Source organism: Saimiri boliviensis, chromosome 4 (genome assembly GCF_048565385.1).
Source record: "Saimiri boliviensis isolate mSaiBol1 chromosome 4, mSaiBol1.pri, whole genome shotgun sequence".
Lineage (NCBI taxonomy): Eukaryota > Metazoa > Chordata > Mammalia > Primates > Cebidae > Saimiri > Saimiri boliviensis.
The window spans coordinates 9,787,908-9,815,529 of record NC_133452.1 but is presented as its reverse complement, the minus strand read 5'-3'; the positions used below and the strand labels follow the sequence as shown (position 1 = coordinate 9,815,529).

Below are 27,622 nucleotides of genomic sequence, written 5' to 3'. Positions count from 1 at the left end.
CACACATGGCAGTGTGGTTTGCTGCCTCCATCCTCCCATCACCTATATTTGGCATTTCTCCCCATGTTATCCCTTCCTAACCTCCCTACCACCCACTGTCCTTCCCCAAATCCCCCCCAACAGACCCCAATGTATGATGCCCCCCTCCCTGTGTCCATGTGTTCTCATTGTTCAACACCCATCTATGAGTGAGAACATGTGGTGGCTGATTTTCTGTTCTTGAGTCAGTTTGCTGAGAATGATGGTTTCCAGATTCATCCATGTCCCTAAAAAGGACACAAACTCATCATTTTTTACCACTGTATAGTATTTCATGGTGTATATGTGCCACATTTTCCTTATCCAGTCTATCATTGATGGGCATTTGGGTTGGTTCCAGGTCTTTGCTATTGTAAACAGTGCCACAATGAACATACGTGTGCCTATGTCTTTATAATAGAATTATTTATAATCCTTTGGTTATATACTCAGTAATGGATTGCTGGGTCAAATGGAATTTCTATTTCTAGGTCCTTGAGGAATTGCCACACTGTCTTCCACAATGGTTGAACTAATTTGAACTCCCACCACCCATGTAAAAGTGTTCCTATTTCTCCCCATCCTCTCCAGCATCTGTTGTCTCCAGATTTTTTAATGATCACAATTCAAACTGGCATGAGATGGTATCTCAATGTGGTTTTGATTTGCATTTCTTTAATGACAAGTGATGATGAACACTTTTTCATATGTTTGTTGGCCTCATATATGTCTTCTTTTGAAAAGTGTCTGTTCATGTCCTTTGCCCACTTTTTGAATGGGTTTCTTTGTTTTTTTTGTTTTGTTTTGTTTGTTTTTTGTTTTTTGTTTTTTTTTTCTTGTAAATCTGCTTTAGCTCTTTGTAGATTCTGGATATTAGCCCTTTGTCAGATGGGTAGATTGCAAAACTTTTTCCCATTCTGTAGGTTGCTGGCTCACTCTAATGATTGTTTCTTTTGCTGTACAGAAGCTCTGGAGTTTAATTAGATCCCATTTGTCTATTTTGGCTTTTGTTGCCATTGCTTTTGGTGTTTTAGCCATGAAGTCCTTGCCTATGCCTGTGTCCTGAATGGTTTTGTCTAGGTTTTCTTCTGGGGTTTTTATGGTGTTAGGTCTTATGTTTAAGTCTGTAATCCATCTGGAGTTAATTTTAGTGTAATGTGTCAGGAAGAGGTCCAGTTTCTGTTTTCTGCACATGGCTAGCCAGTTTTCCCAACATCATTTATTAAACATGGAATCCTTTCCCCATTGCTTGTTTTTGTCATGTTTGTCAAAGATCAGATGGTTGTAGATGTGTGGCACTGCCTCTGAGGCCTCTGTTCTGTTCCATTGGTCTATGTCTCTGTTTTGGTACCAGTGCCATGCTGTTTTGATTACTGTAGCCTTGTACAGTAATTACTGTAGCCTTGTACAGTTTGAAGTCAGGTAGCATGATCGGAGGCATGACTTGAAAATAGAATAGCCCTATTCAGATAGCTGTGGTCCACTTGTTAAGCCTGAGTGCCTTAAAAATTGGAGCCTGGGTGTGATAGTATTAAGAGGTGATTAAGTAAAAGAAAAAAATATTTTAAAACACTTGGAACCTGGGGCAAAAGCTTACTATTAATTCTTGATTACGGGCTGCCATCCCAGGGAAGAAGAGGGGAGAAAGAAAGAGATATAGGAAGGAGGGAGAGCAATTCAGAGAGAGAAATCCCAAGCCAGCCACAGCTCCACAGCCAATGCACTGTCCTAATTCCCCAGGGAGCTCTGCAAAGCCTAGTGGAACACCTGTGACTCAGAGAAGCCATCAAGGTGTTGGGATCCCTATTCTCTTGTGTCTCATCTTTTACTGGTCAGAGATTGTTCTGAGAGACAGCAGCTCCTATTACTGCTAGGCTGTCCGGTCCTCTCTGCATGAGAAGCCAGTATCTTGTGTGTCCAGGCTAACACCTGAGGTGGGGGAAGAAAGACATGCACACTATCCAGGAGTCTGCAACTGGGGAATGAGATGAGTGAGTCACCAAGGAAATGCAGTAGTGTGGACCAGGACCCAGCACAAAGCTCATCCCTGAATTCCAAGGATTGAGGATGCAGAGGAGAGATCCATCATCTTTGTTGTTTTAATAATGCTTTGTTTTATACACAAATAATAGTAGTATTAGTTTCCAAGGGCTGATGAAACAATACACCAGAAATTGGGTGGTTTCAAACAATAAAAATTCTTTTGCCCCTCTTTCTGGAGGCCAGAAATCCAAGGTCAAGATGTGCACAGGACCGCGTTCTCTCTTTGGCTCTAGGAAAGGGTCTGCTCCATGCCTCTCCTGGCTCCAGCACTGCTGCCAGTCCTTGGCACTCTTTGGCTGGTAGATGCATTGCTCCAATCTCTGTCTCTGGCTTCATATGGCCATTTTCTGGTATGTGACTATGTCTGTTTTCTCTTCTTCAAAGGATACATGTCACTGAACTAGGGCCAACTCTGAAGCAGCATAATTTCATCTGAACTCATTACATCTGCAAAGATCCTATTCTCAAAGGTCAAATTCTGAAGTTTCAGGCAGATATAAAATGTATGTGGTTGAGGGGGCACTAATACAATAAAATATGGTGAAATTAACTATCTCCCAGCAGGTAAATAGTTGATAACCTCTAAATCAACTGCATATTAGACTAGATCCTATTTCATTGGACTGGAGTTGGACTCAGGCATCCTTTCATTTAACCCCAAGTAATTCTATGTATATATTATTTATTATTATCAATATTATATCACTGGTTATAATGCAACTGGTAACATTTATTGGACAGTTACTATGTCTCAGGCACTGGCTGAGTGCTTTATGTACATAATATCAATGATGTCATCATTCCAGCTCTTCCTCTCATCTTACAGATAGAGATACAAGTCAACAATGTTAGAAAATCACCAGGGGACACAGAGCTAGGAGCAGCTAAGTCAAGATATCCAGGCTGTCTGGCTCCAGAACTAGGGCTCATCTCTGCCAAGAGGACCCTGCACATGTTTAAAAACGTTCATCTCTTTCTCCTCTTTAGACAGTCTGTTATTTAGAGAAATTGTAAACATTTTAAGATGCTTGACTGCAAACCTTCATTACAAAGAAATAAAACAGCCTTGACAGAGAGGGGCTGATGTATCACATGTATCTTGTACAACCTGAGGATGAGTCACCAAGGGCACAAGAGTCATCAAGTTAATAAATGACAGGAATTATTATTCAAACAGATTTACTACTTTCACGTCTCCCAATTTCACAAGTTTAGACAAAAAGTGATGCATTTAGAGGACATTGCTCCGTCATACTTTGAAGATTAGCTGCTTAACCTATAGTAAAACCCGGTAGTTATGAAGCTTAGAGAACAGCTTCAATGACAAATGAAGATCTAAGGGCCTATATTTCATAACGATGCCTCCCTGCATTAAACTAAGTCACCTCATTCTGGGCAATCATTGCAGACTCTTCGGATTTACTCTCTTGGACATGATCTTGGATCCCTGGAATCATGTTCTGTCCTGGGGCCTTTCTACCTGCAGCCTTCCAGACTCTTCCTCAATCCATTTGAGCTTCATCCTACCTGTCCTAAGGGTACACACACTCTCTCTAACCTGGCTTCCTGTCTTGGCCATCGACCTGCATTCCCTTCCCCATCAAAGGCGGGATGGGGACATGTGGCTGCCCAGCTTCGAATGCTGTACTTCCCAGCCACATGCCAGGCAGAACCTTGTTGGCATCCATGTTTCTGTCTCTGTGCCTCGGCCTGCTCCTCATCTTGTCTTCAGTGTCCTTTTCTCTTTGATTTTTGTCTAAATACAGCTCGCTGTGAGACCTGTTGTGGTCCCACCTTCTTCTTCACGTCTCCAGCTGCTCTTGCCTCCATGGGCCACTTCTTCCTCCCTGAAGTTCTCTTACATTGAGTCAATCCCATTCTGTTTAAATCTCAGCTATTCTACATTTGTTTCACATAAATTGACTTTGGCTCCCAAACTGTATAACAAGTTCCTTCCAGGGGCAGAAACAAGGTGTGCCCATCACTGATTTTCCTCCCAGCCTTGTCGGCATAATGCCAACCAAACCAAATTGGAGCGATCTCCACAATACCTGATAATTAACTTTTATACTTGCAGTATAAAAAGTGTTAGCTTTCTGATGTTAAATGAAGGTGCCCAAATAATGCCATCAGATCATGTTAAAACTTTTTCATGATGATCTGAATTAACATGACATGCCTTTTTTCGTCATGGAAACCCAAACCAAATTATTTTTTATGATTACTATAATTTTGAGCCATTATGAGGCTCTGTTACATTGCTGTGTGGTTGATTAAAAATGGAAGTTGCCCGTGGAGTCTACATGTCATTGTTTTGACCAATGCAAAATGTAGCCAGGAGCACACCACACCTGACAGTGTGAGCGACTTTAAAAAGAAAACACACATACTGATGAAGAGTTTAATGACTCTTGATTTCAAGCTAAGGGCTGATTAGGAAAGTTTCCATTGACAACTCATCCCTAGAAAATTAAAACAGAAGCACATAGATATTGTCATTTGACTTCAGAGATTTTCTTTCTCCTAGAAAAATGCCCACCGTGAATGAGTGCTGTAACTAAAGTAAAATACTGTGATATCGTCTAATCTTAGAATCTCTTAGGTGAGAGTTTGTTCAAGAGGGCTAACCTAGACTCCACTAGAAAAACCCAGCTGATGGCCACCTGGGTCCATTCCCTATGGTCTGAGGAGCAAATAAGGCCCCTCTCCTGAGTTTCTAAGCCTTTTGAATACTTGCATTATTTTCTACCGTACTTCTTAGCGTTGACCTTTGTAAACAGGAGATGTTTTGTTGCTCTTATTAAAGGATAATTTAGAAATGACAACTTTAGCATGTATCTAATAATTATTTGCCCCAGCATTTCATCATTACAACTCTAATGAACATAATGTCTATTTGGATTTTAACAACCAAGAAAAGCAAAGAAAAACCCTCACTTGGAAACTCTTCAAAAGTTTCTCATTTGGCTACAGTTACTCGGGCTCTCTGCAAAATGATGAAGCAATGCAATCCTTACCTTACACGAACAGTTGTTTGAGTCTTTTATCAGACTTTCTGCTCATGCCAAAAGGCATTATTCTCTTTGTGTAAAAGTGGCTTTGAAGATTAATAAGTAACAGAATGAGTACACATGGATTTATGAACATTTAAATTGCTTAATGTTTTTGCAAGTGGACACTTTGAAAAAAATAGGAGATACCTCAGTCATTCTACAGAGATTGCCTTAGGAGAAGGACCTAAAGGTGCGTCTTTGATTCAGGCTTAAGCAAATCGTTGGTGATCCACAATGATCTCACATTGACAAGAGGTGGGTTTTAGGTCTCCCTAGGAACTACAACAAGCTTTTAGTACTTTATGTCAGGAAAAAGGACTTAGCCTGTGAAGCTCATTGGCTTTGGTCCTTGCTAACCTCTCTTTAAACATGAAAGACATATCACAGGCCCAGACTGGTTGCATCGGCAGGCAGGCAGCAAGCTGAGAACTGATTAGGATGTGCCAGTCCCTAGAGGCAGGGGTCTGCCCCCTGACTCTATGAGCAAGAGTCAACACCACACCCTTCAATCCTTGGGCCTGCAATTTTTCCTGTACAGAAAACACAACCATGTGTGGATGTGTGTGCGTTTCTTTAGAGATACGTAATTTGTTGCTTTATTTTCTACTTTCAAAAGATGGCAAGATCCCAGTCATGGAAACAGAAACCAGGCTAGATATTTTAATCAGAGAGGATTTAATTAAAGGGTTAGGATTTGAGCTGTTTTGGAAGAGGTGAAGAAGAAGGAGAGGATAGGGATCAGGAAGGACAATTCCTGCAGTGTCTTGGTGGTCAGTACCTGCCCTGCTGGGCAGCCATTACAAAGCTGTCAACTATAGGGCAGTATCCCTTTGCCCCCAAGTGGCCAAGCACATGGGCCACTGGCTGACTCCCACAGCCGCCACTGTCAGGATTGGAGCTGGAGCTGCTGCCACAGCCAGAATCAGAATGTCCACTACCTCCCTCCTGCTTTCTGATCTTGCACTAGCTCCCTACTGCTGCAGCCTACGCAGAACCCTACCAGCAGAGGAATCTGAGAAATGTAGTGCCCTGACATGCAGAAGAAAATGCAGAAGGGCAGGCAGTATCTGGCCCAGATGCCTATCACAGAACTTTAGAAAATGTTGTGTTATCGCTGCACTTTAACCATTGAGGTATTTATTTTAAATTGATTCTTATTTACATATAGGATATGAGAAAAATCCTATTTGACTATTACATTTATGGAACAGTCAAGAAGAGAATCAGTTTTATATTAAAGAACATCGAATGGGTTTAAATAATATTTTGGGGGTATTTTAATTCACATAGTTCAAAAGCGGCTGAACAAATTTATTAAAAGGTAAGCTCTTAATAGGCCTTGCTATTTCATCTACAAAAGGACCCCTGTTTCCCTCTGCTAGCTAACCTAGCTGTTTGAAGTACAGATGGATGAAGCAAATTCTACTGCTTGGGTTTTTACATTTGATACTGGTTGACACTTTTCCAAAGGAAAATGTTGCATTTTTGCTGGTAGGTAGATGGTCTGTTTGATTTCTGAAATTTTACGCACTTTTATTTTAGGTACATTATTTACCTGCTTAATTCCAATGAGAAATTATTTCAGATAAATAATCATCAACTTGTTTACTTAAAATTTTTGTACCTCAAAAAACCAAAATTGATGATAAAAGTTTTTTAAAATGACCATCACTACAACTATTATGCATATCTGTAAATGTCTTAAATTCTTTCATCTCAGCTGGTCATGTCAGCAGCTCTGTGGGAGGCCAGCTACTACTGCCTCCAATTTTTCCCAACGATGTTAGGTGACAGGGCATTAGCTGTAAAACCAAGGCAAGACATCGGACTTTATCAGTAAATATGATAATTTGCTTATGAATATGTATTTATGAGACCCCTCCCAATTCATATTCCTACCCCATCACTTTTCTCTTCATGCTAGAGTCTAATGCAGTGGTTAGACTGTAGCATGAAACTGGGGTAAGCATACCACTTGGAGGTTTTCAAAGACCATCACAGGAATTGTGGGCCTGGATACTTTTAAGGGAGTCAGGTTTCAGATCCTCAACTCATATTTGTCCTCTTTCTCAAAACAAATTTGTCTAAGAATATGTCCATTTCAAGGATGCAGGTTCCTATCCAAAACTGTACTTTTCCCACTTTGCAAAATTAATCGTGCCTTTCTCTCATCTTACTGTGAGGCATTGACTTTAAAATACGCAGGGCACCAAACAATGGGCCAATTTCACATATTGTTCTGGTATTAAGAAAGTAATTAACTTTCTTAAGGTAAGACTAATTATAAGTAAGTAAATGTAAATGACTGATTACTTAATTAAACAACTTTTTATAAGTCTGGTGATTTTCTTTTTTTTTTTTCTTAGAGCAGAACTGTAGGAGAACTTACATGACACTCTGGCTAATAGAAAAGTAAAAATAATTTGCTGATAGATCACTATGTGAATCTTGGCACATAGCTGAGAAGGAGGTTAAAGAATTGAGTAACATTCCTGTTACGCTGGCTAACAGAAAAGTAAAAATAATTTGCTGATAGATCACTATGTAAATCTTGGCACATAGCCAAGAAGGGCGTTAAAGAATTGAGTAGCATTCCTGTTACACTGCCTAATAGAAAAGTAAAAATAATTTGCTGATAGATCTTGGCATACAGCTGAGAAGGAGATAAAAGAATTGAGTAACATTCCTGTAACAAAACTCCTTCCATTCTCACTGATTTATTTATACAGACAAATCTTTTTGGCTCATAAATTTACAAAAATGAAAAACAGAAACATAATTAATATTGAGCCCTAACTCATTCTAGTAATAAATAATATATCCATTGATTTTATGACCTAACTGGAAAAACTTAGACTCTCTTAACATTTTTCTGGCCATGGAGATGTACATTTCCAAGAAAATATTACTTCTGTGTAATAATTATTTCTTAAAATGTATTACATCTTATGTTTTTCATCAATTATGATCTAATGATCATTGTAATTGTAACCCAATCAGAAAAAAAATCCAATATTTAGAGACTTATTGCCACAGGAAATTTTTTAAAATTAAATGTCAATTTATATACGTAACTCACTGTACATAGAAGTATGGTGACAATATTTTCTCCGCAAAATATGTTAGAATAAAAGTCTGCAGACATGAAAATAAGAGTTCAAAGAGGAAAAAGATTGATGTCAAATTTCAGACTGTTAAAGAGCAATCTGTTCATAGCAGTTGGACACCTGATGGCAGGTGTCCAATTGCTGTAACATTCACACCCTCTTGCAGTCATCCCTGCCTTTTTGGTACCAGGGACCAGTTTCACAGAAGACAATTATTCCACGGATGGAGGGAGTAGGGGGAGTTGGGGCAGATAGTTTCAGGATGAAACTATTCTACCTCAGATCATCAGGCATTAGATTCTTATAAGGAGTGCACAACCAAGATTCCACGCCCAGCTCCCAATAGGTTTCATGCTCCTATGGGAATCTAAGGCCACTGTTGAGCTGACGAAAGGCAGATTTCAGGCAGTGATGCTCGTGGCCTGCTGCTGCTCACCTCATTCTGTGAGGCCCCATTCCTAACAGGCCACGAACTGGTACTAGTCCATGACGTGGGGGTTGGGAACCCTTACTCTATTTAATACACTTAAAAGACTGATGTTATAACAACGTTATTTTTAAATGTCAGTATTTATAGTATAATGAAAATTACATCCTTTATAGTTATTTAAACTGGCAAAGAATATTTATGTACTAATATATACATGTGCATGTGATACATTTTCAAAATTTATATAAGGAGTCTATCAGCAAAAACGTTTTACAGACCATTGATCTATACAAAAGATAAGGTGTTTTGAAGATCAACATTCCGGCATGTCTCCATGTGTGTTTTCTTTGTTTTCTCAGTTTGACCTGGTCTGTGTCAATGCATGGATGCTGGACCTCACCCAAGCCATCCTCAACCTCGGCTTCCTGACTGGAGCATTCACCTTAGGCTATGCAGCGGACAGGTAGGTACCAGTGTGACAGCCATTTTACATCACTCTAATACCGTGCATCAATATGGGGGAGAAAAATGTTTTATATTAACTATTAAAACAATATTTTTACCAAATTTGGAAACAATTCTTGATTCCACCATTCATGACATTCACATTTGTTTGGTTTGACTAATTGTTTTCTTCTCAAACTTCATCTCCTTATTCCTTGAACTGCACGAAGGCCTGAAGCTGCTCCCAGTAGGTCTGAGAGTATCAGAAGGAAAACACAGACCTGTTCCTGCAGGAACAGCAGGATTGCAGTGATGCATTGTTGTGCTGGATACTATAGCATCAATCAATTTGATGTACTTCAGTAACAACTTACTGGTTGTGGTTTGATTGACTTAATCATAACATTGGCCCATTCCAAATTTGTTTTCACCTAATTTTTTTAAAAAAAGAAATCCTTGTATTTTATTCCATAAATTTAAAACTCTGTGAAAAAACATTTTTCTAAAAACCATTAAAGGAGATTCTTCTCTATTATTTTGTATTCATAAATGCAACTGCCCAATGGCAGGCATGGTGAGTGTGTATATTCAAGACAGTCATGCTTTCTGTTTAAATATTCTTCATCCTTAATATCACTGATGCCATTGTATTCATGTTTAACTCTATTTTTATCCCAATTCTAACTATGAAAATACTTGCAGTAATTTAATACTCCTCTCTATCCCCCTTAGCAGAAGTAATAGGAGTATAGACTGGGAATAGCTGACTCATGGCCATATCTGACCTAATATTGTTCTGGTTAATCCATCTCTGACTCATGGCCATATCTGGCCTAATATTGTACTGGTTAATCCAGCCCAGCCCCAACACCCTGTGCCTGTGCCATTCAGTGAGTGATACTAAGGGTGCCTTTCAGAGAACTGCAAACAGCAATTACTTAGCTAATAGAACAACCAAAGGCCCCAAATTCTGTAGCCATTTGAAGATCTAAGTTTAATCAGACCAGTGCTTCAAAATGGGTAGAGCCTTGGGTTTCACTTTCTGCCATTTTTTCTTTCTCTTCCACGTTTCTCTCTCACCCTCTCCACAGCTATCCTTTGCATGTGAGTTTCTGCTGGATCCTTTTATGCATGATGCCCTTTCCCCTTTTTCTTCTTTTTATCAATGTCCTTTTCTCCAGTTCTACTTCTAGCCCTTTCAAGCTTCATCTTTCCTTTCTTAATCTCTCCGTGATTTCTTCTTTTTTTCTGGCTACAATTTGGAACTGTGCAGTTTGAATATTTTGTTTTGTTTTTATTCTTTCTAATTTAAATACGAAGTTTTGCTTCATCGGTGCTTTTTTTCTCTTACTCTATCAATAAATGTATCTCCAAACAAAATTAACTTTATTAAAGTTGGAGAATTTCCCCTACCTGTATTCTTCTAAGTGATTGAGCATCTGTTCTCATATAGGACATGCTGCATTGGAGGGAAGGAGCCAGACCGGGGAGAAAGAGGAGCCATGAATAACTCTGCCTCTAGCATTTGGCTTCTCTTCCTCCATATCCATGATTTATATCTGTGAAGGAAGAACAAGAAATAACTTAATATGTCATTTGTCTATGAGAGTACAGTGTAGGAAGGGCAGAAAATGAATTTTATAATCTAGATTGGGGCTGTTCAGCAGATAAGGAGCTTAGAATTTGCCACTCAGCCTTGACAACAAGTAAAATGCTGAACAAACTGAAAAATCAATAATTCTTCTTAGATTCATAAGAGAAGTGAGATCACAGGGCAAACTGCTGCCTTCAGCACTGCTCCCCCACCACCGAACCCAGGCCCTGCCCCAGATAGAAAGACAGACAGGAGAATACAGAGAATCATAACATGGGCGCAGAAACCTCCTTGGGAGAGCCAGCATAGATAAACATAACTGTAATTGATGACTTCCTGAGGATCAATGTGGGTGAGCTGGAGGATTACAAATTCTAGAGGGACTCACTCAAAGGAGAGCCCAATTCTAATTTAAATATTAAGTTTTGCTTCATCTGTGCTTTTTTTCTCTTACTCTATCAATAAACATATCTCCAAACTAAATTAACTTTATTAAAGTTGGAGAATTTCCCCTACCTGTATTCTTCTAAGTGATTGAGCATCTGTTCTCATGTAGGAACTGCTGCATTAGAGGGGAGGAGCCAGACCTGGGAGAAAGAAAGAAAAAAAATTTGTGATTTATTTATTTATTGCCTCCTGAAGCTCTACAAGGGAATATTAAGGAAAATTCCTCATGCTCCGGCAGCCAGAGGGCAAAAGGAACCATTCTGAAACATTCCAGAACATTGTTTTTAACAATGTCTGCCCTCAGGAGAAGATGTTTAACCAGAACCTAATCTTCTAGGGTTTTTCTGAGCACCTCATTGATCTGGGGGAAGGAAAATACCAACTCCAGCCCCTTCTAGCCTTCTAAGTGGAGAAAGAAAAACACTTTTCACTTGGAAGAAGGGAAATATCCAGCTCCAGCCCCTCTACCCACCCTCTCCTAGTTAAGAGGAGAGGGATAGAGAAGCACTTGTGAAGTTCACTGTTCAGAGGCATAGGTTCACTAAAAGACTGAGAGCTACTCATAGAACCACAGAATGCTTTCCCTCCCCCAACACCTCACTACCACATTACTGGCGGTCTATTTACAGCAGTTCCTTTTACCAAGTACACCATGTCCACCTATCAAGAAAAAATTACAAGGCATACTGAAAGCCAAAATACACACACACATGCACACACACACACACACACACACACACAGTTGAAGAGACAGAGCAAGCATTAGAACTAAATTCAGATGTGGCAGGGATGTTGGAATGATCAGGCTAGGAATGTAAAACAACTAATCCAAGAAGTCTGATGGATAAAGCAGCATGCAAGAACAGATGGCCCATGTAAGTAGAGAGATGAAAATTCTAAGAAAAGAAACAAAATGAAATGCTAGAGATCAAAATACTGTAACAGAAATTAAAAATGTTGTTACTGGGCTTATTAGGAGACTGGAAATAGCTGAGGAAAGAATCTCTGGCCTTGAGGATGTCCCAATAGAAACCTCCAAACTAAACAAACAAACCAACCTGAAAAAGCAGAGCAGAATATTCAATAACTGTGGGCCAATAACAAAACATATAATATTTGTGTAATGGAAATACCAAAAGGAGGAGAAAGAGAGAGAAATAAAAAAAATATTTGAAACAATAATGACTGAGAATTATTTTTAAATTAATGTCAGACCACAAATCCAGGAAATGCAAAGAAAATCAACTAGAAGAACATCAAAAAAGTATACCTAGTTATATCATAGTCAAACTACAGATAGTCAAAGATAAAGGAAAAATTCTTAAAGAAGAGGGGGAAACCCTCTTACTATAGAAAAAGAGCACTGGTAAAAATTACATCCTACTTCTTTTCAGAAAAAATGTAAGCAAGAAAAAAATGGAATAAATACTTAAGGTCTTGAGAAAAAAAAAATTCCAATCTAGAATTCTATGCTCTGCTAAGTTATCATTTAAAAGTGAAGGAGAAATAAAGGCTTTGTTAGACAAACAAAAATTGAGGGAATTTGATCCATCACAATAAATATTAAAAGAAATTATTTAGAGAGAATGAAAATAATCAGGTTAGAAATTCAGGTCTACATAAGGGAAAGGCATTGGAGAGGAATAAGTGAATAAACTGTTATCTGTTACATCAATTGAAAATAAGAAAAATAAAAATTTTTATTTTTTCTATTCTCAATAGATGTAACAGACAATAGTTTATTCAAAATAATAACAGCAACAATGTGTTTGATTCTGAATGCTTACATATGTAAGCATACATAAGCATATATAGAGAGTATTTTTTGTTATCAGATACTCATGCTCTCATGAAGTGATACAGTGTTATTTGAAAGTGGATTTGAACTAGTTGTAAATGTATATTGTAAACTCTAAAGCAACTACTAAAAAAAGATTTTTTAAAAAAGCATGACTGATATGCTAAAAATGAAGAAAATGTGGACTCCTATAAACTACTGTTCAATTAAACCATAAAAGCCAGGAAAAAGTATGGAATACAAACATAAGAATAATAAGGGAAACAAACAGAAAATGATAGCAAATATGGTGGACATTAATCCAACCATATCAATAATCACTTTAAATGTAAAATAGTATAAGGGCACCAACTAAAAGAGATCGTCACAGTGGATCAACAAACAAGACCCAAAGATATGTTGTCTACAAGAGATACACTTTAAAGACACATATACATTAATAGTAAATGAATGGAGAAAAATATACCATGCTAGCAGTAATTTAAAAAAAAAAAAAGCAAAAGTAGCTATATGCTTATCAGCAGAGCAGACTTCAGAGGAAGGAAAGTTATCAGGAATAACAAGGGGCATTACGTATTGATAAACGGGTCAATTCTCCAAGAAGCCAATAATCCTTAATGTGTATGTGCCTAGTAGCAGAGTACAAAATTATAAGAGGCAAACACTGTGACAAAACTAAAAGAAAAAATAGATTAATCCACTATTTCATTGGAGAGCTCAACATCCCTTTGTTGGAAATAGTCAGATTCAACAGGTAGAAAACCTATAAAGACATAATTGAACTCAACACCACCATCAATCAACTGTATATAATTTTTGTCTTTAGACAACTTTATCCAACAACAGAATTAACATTTTTTTCAAGTTCACTGAAATAGTAACATGCAATATTCAAACTAGATCACATTCTGGGCCATAAAAACATATATTAGCAAATTTAAAGACATAAAAATTATATGATGTCTGCTCTCAGACCATAGTGGAATCAAACTAGAAATTCATAACAGAAGGATAAATGGAAAATCCCCAAATACTTTGGGATAAAACAACATATCTTCAGTAACACATAAGTCAAAGAAGAAATCTCAAGATAAATTAAAAAGTATCTTAAACAAAATGAAAATAAAAACACTCAAGACTTTTGGAATGCAACAAAAACAATGTTTAAAGGAAAATTTATAGCATTGAATACATATATTAGAAAATAAGAAATATATACAATCAATAGTCTAAGCTTTCACCTTAGAAAACTAAAGAAGAGCAAATTAAACCCAAGGCAAGTAGAAGAGAAAAAAAAACAAATTGGAGCAGAAATCAGTAAAATTAAAAACAAAAAATCAATGGAGAAAATAAAGCCAAAAGCTGGTTATTTGAAAGGATCAAAAAAATAAATAAGCCTCCAGTCAGACTGAGAAAAAAGAAAGAGGAGAGAGAGAGGTTGAAGACACAAATTACTAATATTAGAAATAAAAGGGGGGACATTATGACAGATCCCATGGACATTAAAAGAATAATAAACAAATACTATGAACATTCTGTGCTCACAAATTTGATAACCTACTTGTAATGGACCAATTCCTTGAAAGGTTACAATCTGCCAAAACTCACCCAAGATCATATAGACAATCTGAATAAGGCTATGTCTATTAAATAAATTGAATCTATAGTAGATTACCTTTCAAAACAGGAAGCACTGGGCCCAGATGGTCATAGGTGAATTTTGCCAAACATTTAAAAAAGAAACTCTACCAATTCCACACAATATCTTTCCACAGATAGAATTAGAGGGATTGCTTTCTAACTTATTCTGAGACCAGCATTACATTAATATCTAACTTGGACAAAGACATTACAAGAAAAGAAAACTACAGACCAGTATATCTCATGAGCATAAGTGCAAAAATCCTCAACAAAAATTGGCAAGTAAAATCCAACAGCATATATATTAAAAAATCATACATCACAACCAGATGTATAATTTTGTACATCTGTAGCATATCAAGTATGTAGTATCCCAAGTATGTAAGACTGGTCACATACTAGGGATACTACTACCAGATACTGTAGCATACCACGTGTGTAGTATCCCAAGTATGTAAGATTGGTTCAACATTCTAAAGTCAATTAATGTAATCTATCACATCAACAAACTAAGGAAGAAAAAAATGACATGATCATATCAATAGATGCATAAAAAGTATTGGTCAAAATCCAACATCTATACATGACAAAAACTCTCAGTAAACTAGAAATATAGGGGAACTTTCTCAACTTGGTAAGGAATGTCTATGGAAAACCTACAGTTAATATCACACTTAATGATGATAAACTGTATACACCCTTTCTAACTAAGATCAGAAACGAGTCAAATATGTCACCTCTAATAACTTCTTTTCAATGTCATACTGGAAGTCCTCACTATTGCGATAAATAAGAAAAGTAAAGGAAGTAACAGGTATACTGATTGGGAAGGAAGAAATAAAACTGTCTTTGTTCACAGATGGCATGATTGTCTATGTAGAAAATCAAAATAATTAACAACAAAAATTCCTGAAACTAATGAGTGTAGTAAAATTGCAGGGTACGAGGCTAATACACAAAAGCCAATTGCTTTCCTATGTGTCAACAGTGAACAAGTAGGATTTGAATTTAAATGCAGAATGCCATTTATATTAGCACCACAAGAATGCACAGTACTTAGATATAAATCTAACAACATATGTACAAGATTTATCTGAGGAAATGTGCAAAATCTGATGAAAGAAATCAGAGATTAACTAAATAAATAGAGAGATATTCAACATTTATGGATAGGAAGACTCAATATTGTCAAGATGTCAGTTCTTCCCAACTTGATCTATATATTCAATGCAATACTAATCAAAATCCTACAGAGTTATTTTGTGGATATTGACAAACTAATTCTAAAATTCATATGTAGTGATAAAAGACCCAGAGTAGCCAACACAGTATTGAAGGAGAAGAACAAAGCCAGAGGGCTGACACTACCTGACGTCAAGACTTACTGTAAAGCTACAGTAATCACGACAGTGTGGTGTCTGTGAAATAATAGACATATAGCAGTAGTTCAATGGAATAAAATAGAGGGCCTAGAAATATACTCACATAAATATGGTTAACTGATCTTTGACAAAGCAGTGAACAAATGGTACTGGAACAAGTGGACAACCACATGCAAAAAAAAAAAAAAAGAATCTAGACACAGACCTTAAACCCTTTAAAAATGGATCACATACCTAAATGACTATAAAACTCCTAGAAGATGAGATAGGAAAAAATCTAGATGATCTTGGGTTTGATGATGACTTTTTAGATACAACACCAAAAGCATGATCCATGACAAAAAGAACTGATAATCTGGAAGTCATTACAATTAAAACTTTCTGTGTGCTGTGAAAGACATTATCAAGAGAACAAATGAAATAACAAGCCACAGGTTGGAGTAAAATATTCACAGAAGGCAAATATTTGATAAAGGACTGTGATTCAAAATGTATAAAGAACTCTTAAAACTCAACAATAAGACAGCAAACAATCCAACTGAAAAATGGGCCAAAGACCGTAAGAGATACTTCACTAAAGAGAGTATACAGTTGATAATAAGCATATAAAATGATGCTCTACATCATGTATCATCAGGGAAATGCCAATTAAAACAACAATGAGATACCATTACATACTTATTAGAATGGCCAAAATCCAGAACACTGCCAACACCAAATGCTGACTAGGATGTGGAACAACAGGAATTCTCATTCATTGCTGATGGAAATGCAAAATGGAACAGTGACAGTAGATGACAAAATTCTTACACATTTTTTGTAACTCTTACAAAATAAAACTAACTTTTACTATACGATTCAGCAATTGTACTCCTTGGTATTCACCCACAAAACTTGAAAACTTATATTCACACAAAAACCTACACATACGTGTTTATAGCAGCTTTCTTCATAATTCTCAAAACTTGGAAGCATCCAAGATTCCCATCAGTAGGTGAACGGACAAACTGTGATAGACAAACTGTGATACATCCAGACTATACAATATTATTCCATACTGAAAAGAAATGAGCTATCAAGCCATGAAAAGACATAGAGGAAGCTGATCTGGAAAGGCTACATACTATACGATTTTAACTATATGACATTTTGGAAAAAGCAAAACTATGGAGACAGTAAAAAAAAAAAAGATTAGTGGTTGCTAGAGGGTGGGAAAAGGGAGGGATGAATAGGCAGAACACTGAGGATTTTTAGAGCAGAGAAACTATTCTGTTAGATACTTTAATGGTGGATACATGTCATTATACACATGTCAAAACACATAGAATTCGCAACATCAAGAGTGAACCCAAATGTAAACTGTGGACATTGGGTGATTATGATGTGTCCATGTGGGTTCATCAATTGCAGTAAATGTACCACTCCAGTGGGGAATGTTAACAAGGAGAATGCTGTGCATGTGTAGGGGCAGAGGACATAGAGTTCACTCTAGATAAACTAAGGCTACTTCTATCTCCACTCTGCTGACTCAGGCAAGATGCTATACGTACATCTCTTACAGAAATTTTTTATGAAAAAATGTCACAGAATCAAATCTCTTAATGGTCATTGATAGGAAACATTTACCAGCCAATAATTTGACACGTCTATGCTGACCCAATTAACGCCAGACTCTTGGAATGTTATGCATGACATCTTGTTTGTTTCCTAAGCTATTTAATATACTTATGCCAATGGTGAAGATAAAATACAAAATATAAGAACAGCTGACATTGGCCGTGAACTTTGTAGTTTATAAAACACTTTCACATTAATGTCTCATTTGATCCTCTCTAGAACCTCCTTCTAGAAAATGGGAAAAACAAAAACAGGCAAACAAAACTTTAGTTTTGAAGACCTTAGGAATTAACCCAAGGTCTTAAAACTGGTAGATGGTTGAGCTGAGATTCAAGGCAAGGTCTTGAGGCCATAATACACCCATTGCTCCTTCTTTCTGCCTCTCTCTCCTTTGACTTGACCCATAAAAAACTCCAGAAAGTGTCACATCTGTACCACCAAGGAGACTCTCTGGGAAACAACAGTTGTAAGGAAGGTCATCTTACAATGGCATCAGAAACAGCAATAACAAAGGATGCATTCCATGCTTTAAATTTTGTAATTCCAGCCTGGGTAATATAGTGAGACCCTGTCTCTACAAAATATTAATATAATATAAAATTTTATATTACATTTTCCCATTGTGTTGAAGAAAATGTTTAAGGAGAACTCTTTTCCTGTCTTTCTCAAAAAGGTATGGCAGGATTGTCATTTACTTAATATCCTGCCTTGGCGTTGGCATCACTGGGGTTGTGGTGGCCTTTGCACCAAACTTCCCTGTATTTGTGATCTTCCGTTTCCTGCAAGGTGTGTTCGGAAAGGGAACATGGATAACCTGCTACGTGATTGGTAAGACATTGTTACACTATATTCTTCTCTATTTGGAAACTAGGGCCAGATAGCCAACAAGTGCTAATCTATCTTCCTCTTCCTTATATGTCTGTCCTTTAACAAAGGAGGTTTCACTGCAGCTACAGTAATTATTTCTGCAGATACGAGAGCTCAGAGGTAGAGTTCTGAGTGCTGTAGAAACTAAAATACCACCTTACTTTGGGAACCAAATATGGAATATTATAAAACACTCAGGTGAACTACTTTTAAGTACTTTTATACTGTTATCATATGGTTTCTAGCTTTGCTTTATTAGAAATTAGTTTTTATAAAATCTCAGTAGCTCCTTGAGGCATTTTAAAAGCATTTCCTCTGCACTGTGTTCAGTGATACAGTTGGAGATTCCTTTCCTGTGTTCCCAACTCTCCTCTTTCTGAGCAAGTGGGGAACTTTTTACCATGGGAGAAATGTGTTCTAAAAATGAGAAGTTCATTTGTGACCCTTGGCTGTCTTCTATAGTCAGGAAGTTTGACCTTCTGTGGACAGAAGAAAGGAAAGCTTTGCTTTACTTTTTTCTCATATCCCTTGGGAAAGTCCCGGCTACTCCTTTTGGCTCCATTTGTAGCTCGGGACTAGCCACCTAATTTAAGAGTGGTGGTGGATTTCTGACCAGGAAAATGTGAATTCGCATCTTAGATTTTTGCTGCAGATCTTTACACTTCCACTCTCTTTTGTCACTGCTATACAGTCGCCAAGCAGTGCTCATTTTGAAGATCTGTCTGTGGGAGGGAGAAGAAGAGATTATTAGAGGGATTGGTTGTCACCGTCGGGAGCAGAAAGAATAACCTTCGAATGCAAGGCATTTTTAAGAAGACTCAGCCTAGGTGAATCTTCAAGGTTGTGATCTGAGGGCAGCAATAAAGTAGCTTATCCCAGGATAATCCCAGAATAATCATAATAGAAGAAACAGATGAATGGGAAGGGACGGGAAAGGAAAAGATTTCAACAATAAAATTTCCCATGTGATTTTTACAGCAATATCATGTCAATGAAAAGTACAATGCTGTGGAGAGAATTATCATTTAGAAGTTGTCTTGTGATAATGAAAAGTGTTTGTAGAGTCTAATATTCATAATGAATCTTCTAAGGAGACTAGAATGTACACATCTTTAGAGATACAGGGATGAAATATAGCCAGCTTACTATATTTATGTTTTGATAATTACAATTGCCTTTTAAAATAATCATCACTGAAGCGTTCCTAAAACCAACATATATAGTCTTCGTATTCCCCTACTATACCTAGAGCAGTGCTGGGCTGGGTGCATAAGAAGAATGTCACAGGTGCCTTTGATAACTGGCAGAGGCAAGAGTGGAAGAAAAGCATTTAGTGTCAGGAAGGACATCTCCATCCTTTCTGCAAGTGTGGAAGCCTCGTACCTGAGTGCTAGCGTGTTTCAACAATGCTGATGGATATGATAGGTGTAACATCTCTGTATTTGTTTGTCTTAGAGCTGATCTTGTGCTTCTGTGACCTCTTATGTTTGTTTTCCTTCAGTGACAGAAATAGTAGGCTCGAAACAAAGGAGGATTGTGGGAATCGTGATTCAAATATTCTTTACCCTTGGAATCATAATTCTCCCTGGAATTGCCTACTTCATCCCCAATTGGCAAGGGATCCAGTTAGCCATCACGCTGCCCAACTTTCTCTTCCTCCTTTATTACTGGTAATGTGGTTTGATTATCATCATATTTATACTGATTCCACAGAAAGTAGACTCCAAACCAACACGAAAATAAAAGCAGTAAAGATTCTCTAACATCTCCAAAATGACCATGTGCTTTGAGAATTTTTAGAGAATTTTAGGATTTAAAGAGAGTATTCGTTGATGATTGTATTAATTATCAAGAAAACTGAATCAATAAAATTTCAGAACACTAAATTCGAAGTAGGGTACTGCATTATGTCTTGTTTTGTAATAAATAGCTTCCTAAAAACTGTAAGGCAACAAACCATATCTGCCAGTATTTCAACATGCAAATTAAATGCAATGAAATCTACTTGCTTCTTTGTATGTTCCATTAAGCAAATTAATATTATTCAGAAATTCTCTGAGGAACAAGGAACTGTTAAGAGCACCAAAACATTTCATTATCAAAAAGCTACAGGTAAGCATTTGATTTTTTTTTTTTTTTTTTTTTTGAGACAGAGTCTTACTCTGTTGCCCAGGCTGGAGTGCAGTGGCATGATCTCGGCTCACTGCAACCTCCCCTTCTTGGATTCAGGTGATTCTCCCACCTCAGCCACACCGAGTAGCTGGGATTATAGGCATGCACCACCATACCCAGTTAATTTTTGTATTTTTAATAGAGATGGGGTCTCACCATGTTGGCCAAGTTGGTCTCAAACTTCTGACCTCAAATGATCCACCCACCCAAAGTGCTGGGATTACAGGCATGAGCCCCTCTGCCTGACCAGCATTTGATTTTTATTGGAATGAACATATTTTAATGATACATCTAATTTAATTTTAGTATATAGGCAAATCGGTTTATATAAATCAGGTTACTAAGCTTTTCCTAATATTCACTAAATCTCAATTCCTTTCATATATGGAATCAATATATCATAGGATAGCCTGGTTTTGCAAGAGAAATGTCATATTAATTATTTTGATGAGCAATGATCCAATTATCAAGCTAGCATTTTTTTCCATCCATTACAACCTTGCAAGAATAATCTGTGTTTCAGGGACCTAGTATCAACCTTCATTGTCTCCTAAATTTGTATCTAATTGCAGGATCCATTTTGATAGAAAAACTCAAAGCAATAGCTTTTAGATTTTGAAATTCCTAGGCATAACTCACAACAGCCTCCTTCTTTGCCAGGGCAGTCCCCGAGTCTCCCCGTTGGCTGATTACTCGGAAGAAAGGAGATAAAGCATTACGGATCCTGAGACGCATTGCTAAGTGCAATGGGAAATACCTCTCACCAAATTACTCAGAGGTAATTTCATTTAGTATGAGGAACAAATGTTGTTAAAGTAGGTGAATTGATTTTGTTGACATTTATGTACTTAATGTTGCTTCTTAAATTTATATGCATAATATGCATACACACACAGACACACATGCACACACACACACGCACAACCAAACATCTGGGAAATCATTTTCAGTTTGACTTAACTAAAAAGAAATCTTGCAAAAAATCATATCACATTAAAGAAGAAATGATGATGAAGTTCTATTAGCATTATAGGTAAGGTTAATTGATCATTTCAGAACCTATTTTAATAATTGCACCAAGTTATTTGAATTATTATACTTTAGTTACTATAAGCCCCATAATATTGAATGATTCATCTCAATTGCACAAACCGTAAAACTTTTTTTGACTTTTAATTTAATCTAAAGTTTTGTTTTAAATTGACCCTGAAAAAATACTATTTATTCAAGCCAGAGCTTGAACAGCAATGTAATATTTCAGCCTTTAAACCCCCATATGCTGATCTTTCTTTCTTTCTTCTTTTCTTCCTCCTTTCCTTCCTTCTTCCAAAAAAGGTTTTTTGGGTGCCTCTGCATCAGTGTGCTAAGAAATAGGGAAGGGCAGGGTGCAATGGCTTATGTCTACAATCCCAGTGCTTTGGGAGGCTGAGGTGGGAGGATTGCTTGAGCCCAGAATTCAAGACCAGCCTGGACAACATAGAAAGACCCCATCTCTACAAATAGAAAATTTTAAAAACTAGCTGGCATGGTGGCACGCGCCTGTTGTCTCAACCACTCGAAAGGCTGAAGCAGGAGGATCACTGGAGCCCAGGAGTTTGAGACTGCAGTGAGCCAGGATCGTACCATTGCCGTCCCGCCTGGGAGACAGAGCAAGATCTTGTCTCAAAAAAAGATTTAAAAAAAAAGAAATGGGATAAAAATTAAAAGCTTATTTTTTGCCCTTTGGAATATTTGATAGGCACTTGAGGATATAACATGCATTTAAAGCAACCCCTAAATAGAGAATAGCATATAAATAAAAATATGACAATGCTTTAGCTGCAAAGACTAAGTGATCACAGAATAACAGAAAGGTTGTTATAAAAGGAATGTTAGAGAAAAATTTTTGGAATATATAAACCTTGATTTAAGTCTAGGTTGTCAACATTGTTTTCTTCATAGCATTCAGTTTGATTTCACAGGAACCTTGTGATAAGAACTGGATTTTAGGGGGTCATATTGTCCCCTCCCAGCCCCTGAAGCTTGGCCATGAATATTTGGATTTCTGCCTTCTTCCTCTCTTTTATATTAAGTGGCAAGCAGTAGGCTCTTTTCCAAAGGTTTCAGCTGAACAGTTGTTACAGTGCGAGTAGGTTAATGATATACCTTGAGGTTTTACAGATCATAAAATGTGTAGTAAAGATAAAGCATGATATTTTTAAACCACTATGATTAGTCCATCCTTGTCACTCTTTGAGCGAGCGCATTTGAGCTGTGTGTTCCTTTTAGGGAAAAATAATATACCCCTGTTTCCCCAGCTTGCACTCATCTATTGACTATAGTCCTCATAGCTGAGTCAAAGATCTGATCATTTGTATTCAATTTGAATCATCCAGTGAATAATCTCTGCTCTTCACTCAGCAATATCCTGAAGATATTGCACACAAGCTCCGAGGTAAGCATGTATACAATCTAAACCAAGGTTTAGATCTTAATTTAAAGGTCTAAATATACAAATATATTTAGGAATATAGAATACAGGAAAGAAAGTAATATAGAAGGGAAAATAGAAAAATAAGATTATAGAAAGTAAATAGGAATAAAGAAAGGAATATAGAAAAATAGGAATCTAAAAGGAATATAGCAAGTAGTCTAGAAAAATAGTCATCTGGAAAGGAATACAGAAAAATAAGAATATAGAAAGAAATCTAGAAAGAGATATAAAAGGAATATAGAAAAAAATTGCTGTGTGCTGGTAGCTTGTGAAGTATAATGTTGGATTGAGCAGGCATACCATGTGTGATAGTGTCACTGAGAGATGAGCATGATTCCCTGAAACAGCCATTTTTACACATCCCATGAGTGTCCAGTTTAGTGCTGCTCCCACAGACCCCCAACCCAGCGTTATTCATGACCACTGTGGAGATCATGACAACAGGTAAGTAGTTCAGTGTTTCACATGGCTGTGCTTGTGAGAAATCATGAACTACGGGATCTAATGGCTTCCAAGTCATTTTAATTTTAATATGGAAATTTCCAAGCATATTCAAAAATACAAAAACAAAATAGTTTAATAAATCTCTAGGCACATCCCTGAGCTCCAACAGTTACCAACTCCTGGCCGATCCTAATTTTTCCACCCTCCACCTAGTTCCCCCCTCCATTAAATGGGAGTCAATCCAGTCATCATAGCATTTCATCTTGTAATATTTTCCTCTAAAGTAGGAACATGTAAACATCTCTGGAACTATGTGTGCACTATCTTCTGGACACTGCTGAATGAGTAGCAAGGACTATTCCTGTGGTTCTTAAAATTCAGTATAAGTAATCACACCTTTGATCCAACTGTGGGGACTGATTCCTATTATGGGAGCAAAGATGGGGCAGTGATACATAAACTATAAATAAAAACTAATATCAATGTCATTTTCCTAAAAAAAATAGCCACAATTCCTTAATATCAAGTCAGTGTTCCACTTCCCTGATAGTCCTACGTTTCACAGCATCTTTATACATTACACTCCTCCTGAAGTTATAGATTGTGAGTTGTGATCTCTTGGGGTTTATTTAATCCATAGGTTTCTGATCTTTTTCTTTTCCTTCCAACTTTGGGAGTAAAAAAAAACCTTGGAGTTTTTCTCCTGCAGAGTTTCCACAGTCTAAATTTTGTTTATTATATCTGTAAGATCTTTTAACATGTTTCTCTGTCTTTTATATTTCTTGTCAATTGATAGTTAGAGCTTGAGCTTAATCAAGTTCCGGTTTAATATTTCTGACAAGACTACTTCATAAGTGGCTTAGTGCATTTCCATTGAGAGATATGTGGTTGTTGCTTGTCTCTTCTTTTGGAACATTATTTGCCACTAATAATCATTGCCTGGATTTACTAACTCATCAGAGGTTTCCTAAGGACAATATTCTCATCTTATCATTACTTCTTCATTTATTGCTGGAGTACTTATATAAAGACTAATTTCTCCCATCAACTCTTGGTAATCTTGAGATATAGTTCCTATAGGAAAGATAAGACATAAGCATCATATTTTTTCAAAATAACAAATTGGCTCCCTACAACCTCTCAAAGTGATTAATGAGTTGGGTGTTTTTACTTAAACACAGTATATATGTTTCAAATCCTTTATAGTTGTATTAGTCTGTTCTCACACTGCTATAAAAACTGCCCGAGACTGGGTAATTTAAAAAGGAAAGAGGTTTAATTGACTCACAGTTCTGCAGGGCTGGGGAGGCCTCGGGAAACTTACAATCATGGTAGAGGGGAAAGGAAACACGTCTTTCTTCATGTGGCGGCAGGCAGGAGAGGTGCCGAGCAAAGGGGAAAAGCCTCTTATAAAACCATCAGATCTCATGGAAACTCACTCACTGTCATGAGAACAACATTAGGGTCACCGTCGCCGTGATTCAATTACTGCTCACTGGGTTCTTCCCCTGATACATGGGGATTATGGGAACTGCAATTCAAGATGAGGGATTTGGTTGGGGACACAGCCAAACCATGTTAGCAGTTATTTGAGTATCCTTTTGAATGCTCAAATTGCTCCATCTTTGGGCAGATGCAGCTTATCCTGAGTCTGCCACCCTCTAGTAGCTTCTGAATACTTCTTTGCTCTTTAGCATGATGAAATTTTCCAGTCTCATCTTGTAAGTTCTAGTCTCACATGTGGAATCACCTGTTTCTCTAAGGGAACTTTGGTTTTTGTAACAAATGTCTTCAAACTGAACCATCGTTAGCCTTTTTAATTGCACAGCATACGCAGAAAAGCAAAGTGTTATCTTCAAGAGAAGGCTTTAACATTTGAGTTTAAAACACCTTGCTAAGAGAAGAATTCAGCCACATTATGGACCACGTCATAGTTTTCCGTCTCAAAGATCCTTATGACCCCACAAGCACTGGCCAGCAGGGTAGGCACTGGACTTGAACTCCAACCCACAAAATCAGAGCAGGTTCCATTACAGGTTTTGTGCAATGACAAGTATGACCTATATAAATTACTCATATTTTGGTGATTCAAATACATACTTTCCATGTCTATGTTGGGATCACCTTGAAACCATATATTTACACAGTTGCTTTCACATTAGCCCACATCCCTCTCTCTGCATACAGTCTCGAGGATGTTCAGGCCCAAGGCCGAAGGGCCCTCCACTCTCTTTCTACTTTTCACAGAATCTCTCTGCAGTAACCTCTGACTTTTAGAATAAGTTATCATTGAGTAAATGACTTCATCCTTCACAACCTCTCCAATTCCCACCTCACTGGGTGCCCGTTATACGCTGCAGAGAAGGTTAGAATGGATTTGAAAGAATCTGGTTGGATTCAAAGCAGCCCTAGGAGACCTGGGAAGTCAGCACTGTCCTCTTGTTGAAAGAGCCTCCTGCCTACCTCAGCCTGTTCCACTGCTGACACAAGAGGTCCAGGTATTTTTAGGAGAACCTAAGGACCTAGCCTAACTCTACCCAAGGATGTTCTATATTACAGATAAGCTAAATTCACTACAAACTAAGATTACACCAATCACAAGAGCGTTAGTAAGTGAAGGGAAAATATGAGAGGAAATCCATATGATAGATCTGATCTGACATTCAACCAGGTGCATTCTGAGGATTGTTTATCCTGTAAATCACCTCAGTTACAGTTCACATGGATGTCACTCATTTCATGGGTAAGCAAAATCTGACTCTGTCTCACTGGTTCCTGGGCTTCCATTTGCCAAGGTTCCTGGCTGGCCTCTGGCTCTGTCAAAGAGAGAGCTAGCTCTAGCAGGGAGAAATCCAGGTGAACAGGGTCCAAGCTCTCTGAACATACAAGCACTGTAACTGTTATTCACTGAAAGGAAAACTCCAAAAAAAAAAAAAAAAAAAAAAAAAGCAATGCAAAACAGCCAAGCGGCTGGACCTCCTAAAAGCTTAGGTAGAAATTAAAGAAAATCAGTGATGGGTAGAATTTTAAGCAGTAGGTAGTTACGTAATGCAAAAGGAGGACTAGCTTAGACACTTAGTCTGGAGGTTCTCAGTCTTTCGGCATTGGCATACAATAATTTTTAAGACTTACTTAAAAAAATTATTGCTAAGTCTACAATAATGACAGCACAGGAACAACTACAGCATGACAGTGTCTCACAATGTCTTCAGGAGCATCCACAATTACCCACTGACCCTAGAGAACATGTCAAAGAAGAGAACTGCTTTCTGCCCTGGCCACCCCCTCTATTTTGCTCCTAAGGCAAAGTTCTTGTATGGTTCAGTAAATGTGAAATTCTTCTTTGGTAACAGTTTGACGTTTACACCAGGTCGCTAACCACTCAATTCAACTTTCCACTCTCATATGATAGACAAGTAATAGTACTGTGTGCATGTGTGAATGATGGACTGAGTAACAATGCTCCTCTGAGGATATGGTCATTGCCCCAGGTGCTGAATGGGAGTGGTTGTCAAAATCAAAAAGAATCAGCAAGTACTTGAGAGTACCCACATTTCCGGAGGTAGTAGACTGGGTCTATTGGTAAGTAATGGAGAGCTGAGATTGTTTCTAAGTAAGCATGAACTGCTATTATCTGTGATAAACTGCATTAAACCTCTCAACTATTCACTCCTTCTCTGTAAGAGGATTTTACAGCCCATTCCCACCCATTGCCACATGACTAACAGCAGTATCTCTCTGTGGGCAATATACTTCCCCATCTTGTGTCAGGCTTGGCCACCTGACTTGATTGGGCCCAAGGAGCAGAAGTGGCAGAATATCAATTCAGGGCAGAAGCTTTGAAGGGCATCATGAATTCCTGACAGCCCTCTGGCTCCTTCTGTCTGCCACAAGAACAGCAGATCCCAAATCGGTGCTGTTCCTCCAGGGTGGGTCTCAGAAGAGACCGATTTAACTATCTCTGCTGTACAAGTTTAGCCTGGAGCAGAGCTGCAGCAGCTGACCTACAGTTGCTGTCAGGCACATGCCAAGGAAAAGCTATTTCCCCAGTAAACTACTGCCCACTGTGTCTACATGTACTACAGAGATTTG

At 37.7% G+C, this 27,622-nt stretch overlaps 1 protein-coding gene and 1 long non-coding RNA gene across 2 annotated transcripts in view; one reads left to right on the top strand and one right to left on the bottom strand.

Moving 5' to 3' along the window:
* SLC22A3 (solute carrier family 22 member 3) overlaps positions 1 to 27,622 on the top strand; it is a 107,920-nt gene that overhangs the window by 46,965 nt on the left and 33,333 nt on the right. Inside the window, exons 2-5 of the mRNA XM_003933780.4 lie at positions 9,011 to 9,114; positions 18,248 to 18,402; positions 19,943 to 20,111; positions 21,274 to 21,391. Coding sequence (XP_003933829.2) covers positions 9,011 to 9,114; positions 18,248 to 18,402; positions 19,943 to 20,111; positions 21,274 to 21,391 — 546 coding nt within the window. The remainder of the gene's footprint in view (positions 1 to 9,010; positions 9,115 to 18,247; positions 18,403 to 19,942; positions 20,112 to 21,273; positions 21,392 to 27,622) is intronic.
* Positions 9,746 to 27,622, bottom strand: part of LOC141584227 (uncharacterized) — a 70,803-nt gene continuing 52,926 nt past the window's right edge. Inside the window, exons 3-4 of the long non-coding RNA XR_012517137.1 lie at positions 11,206 to 11,276; positions 9,746 to 10,654 (exon numbers count right to left, since the gene is read on the bottom strand). This is a non-coding gene — a long non-coding RNA (uncharacterized LOC141584227). The remainder of the gene's footprint in view (positions 10,655 to 11,205; positions 11,277 to 27,622) is intronic.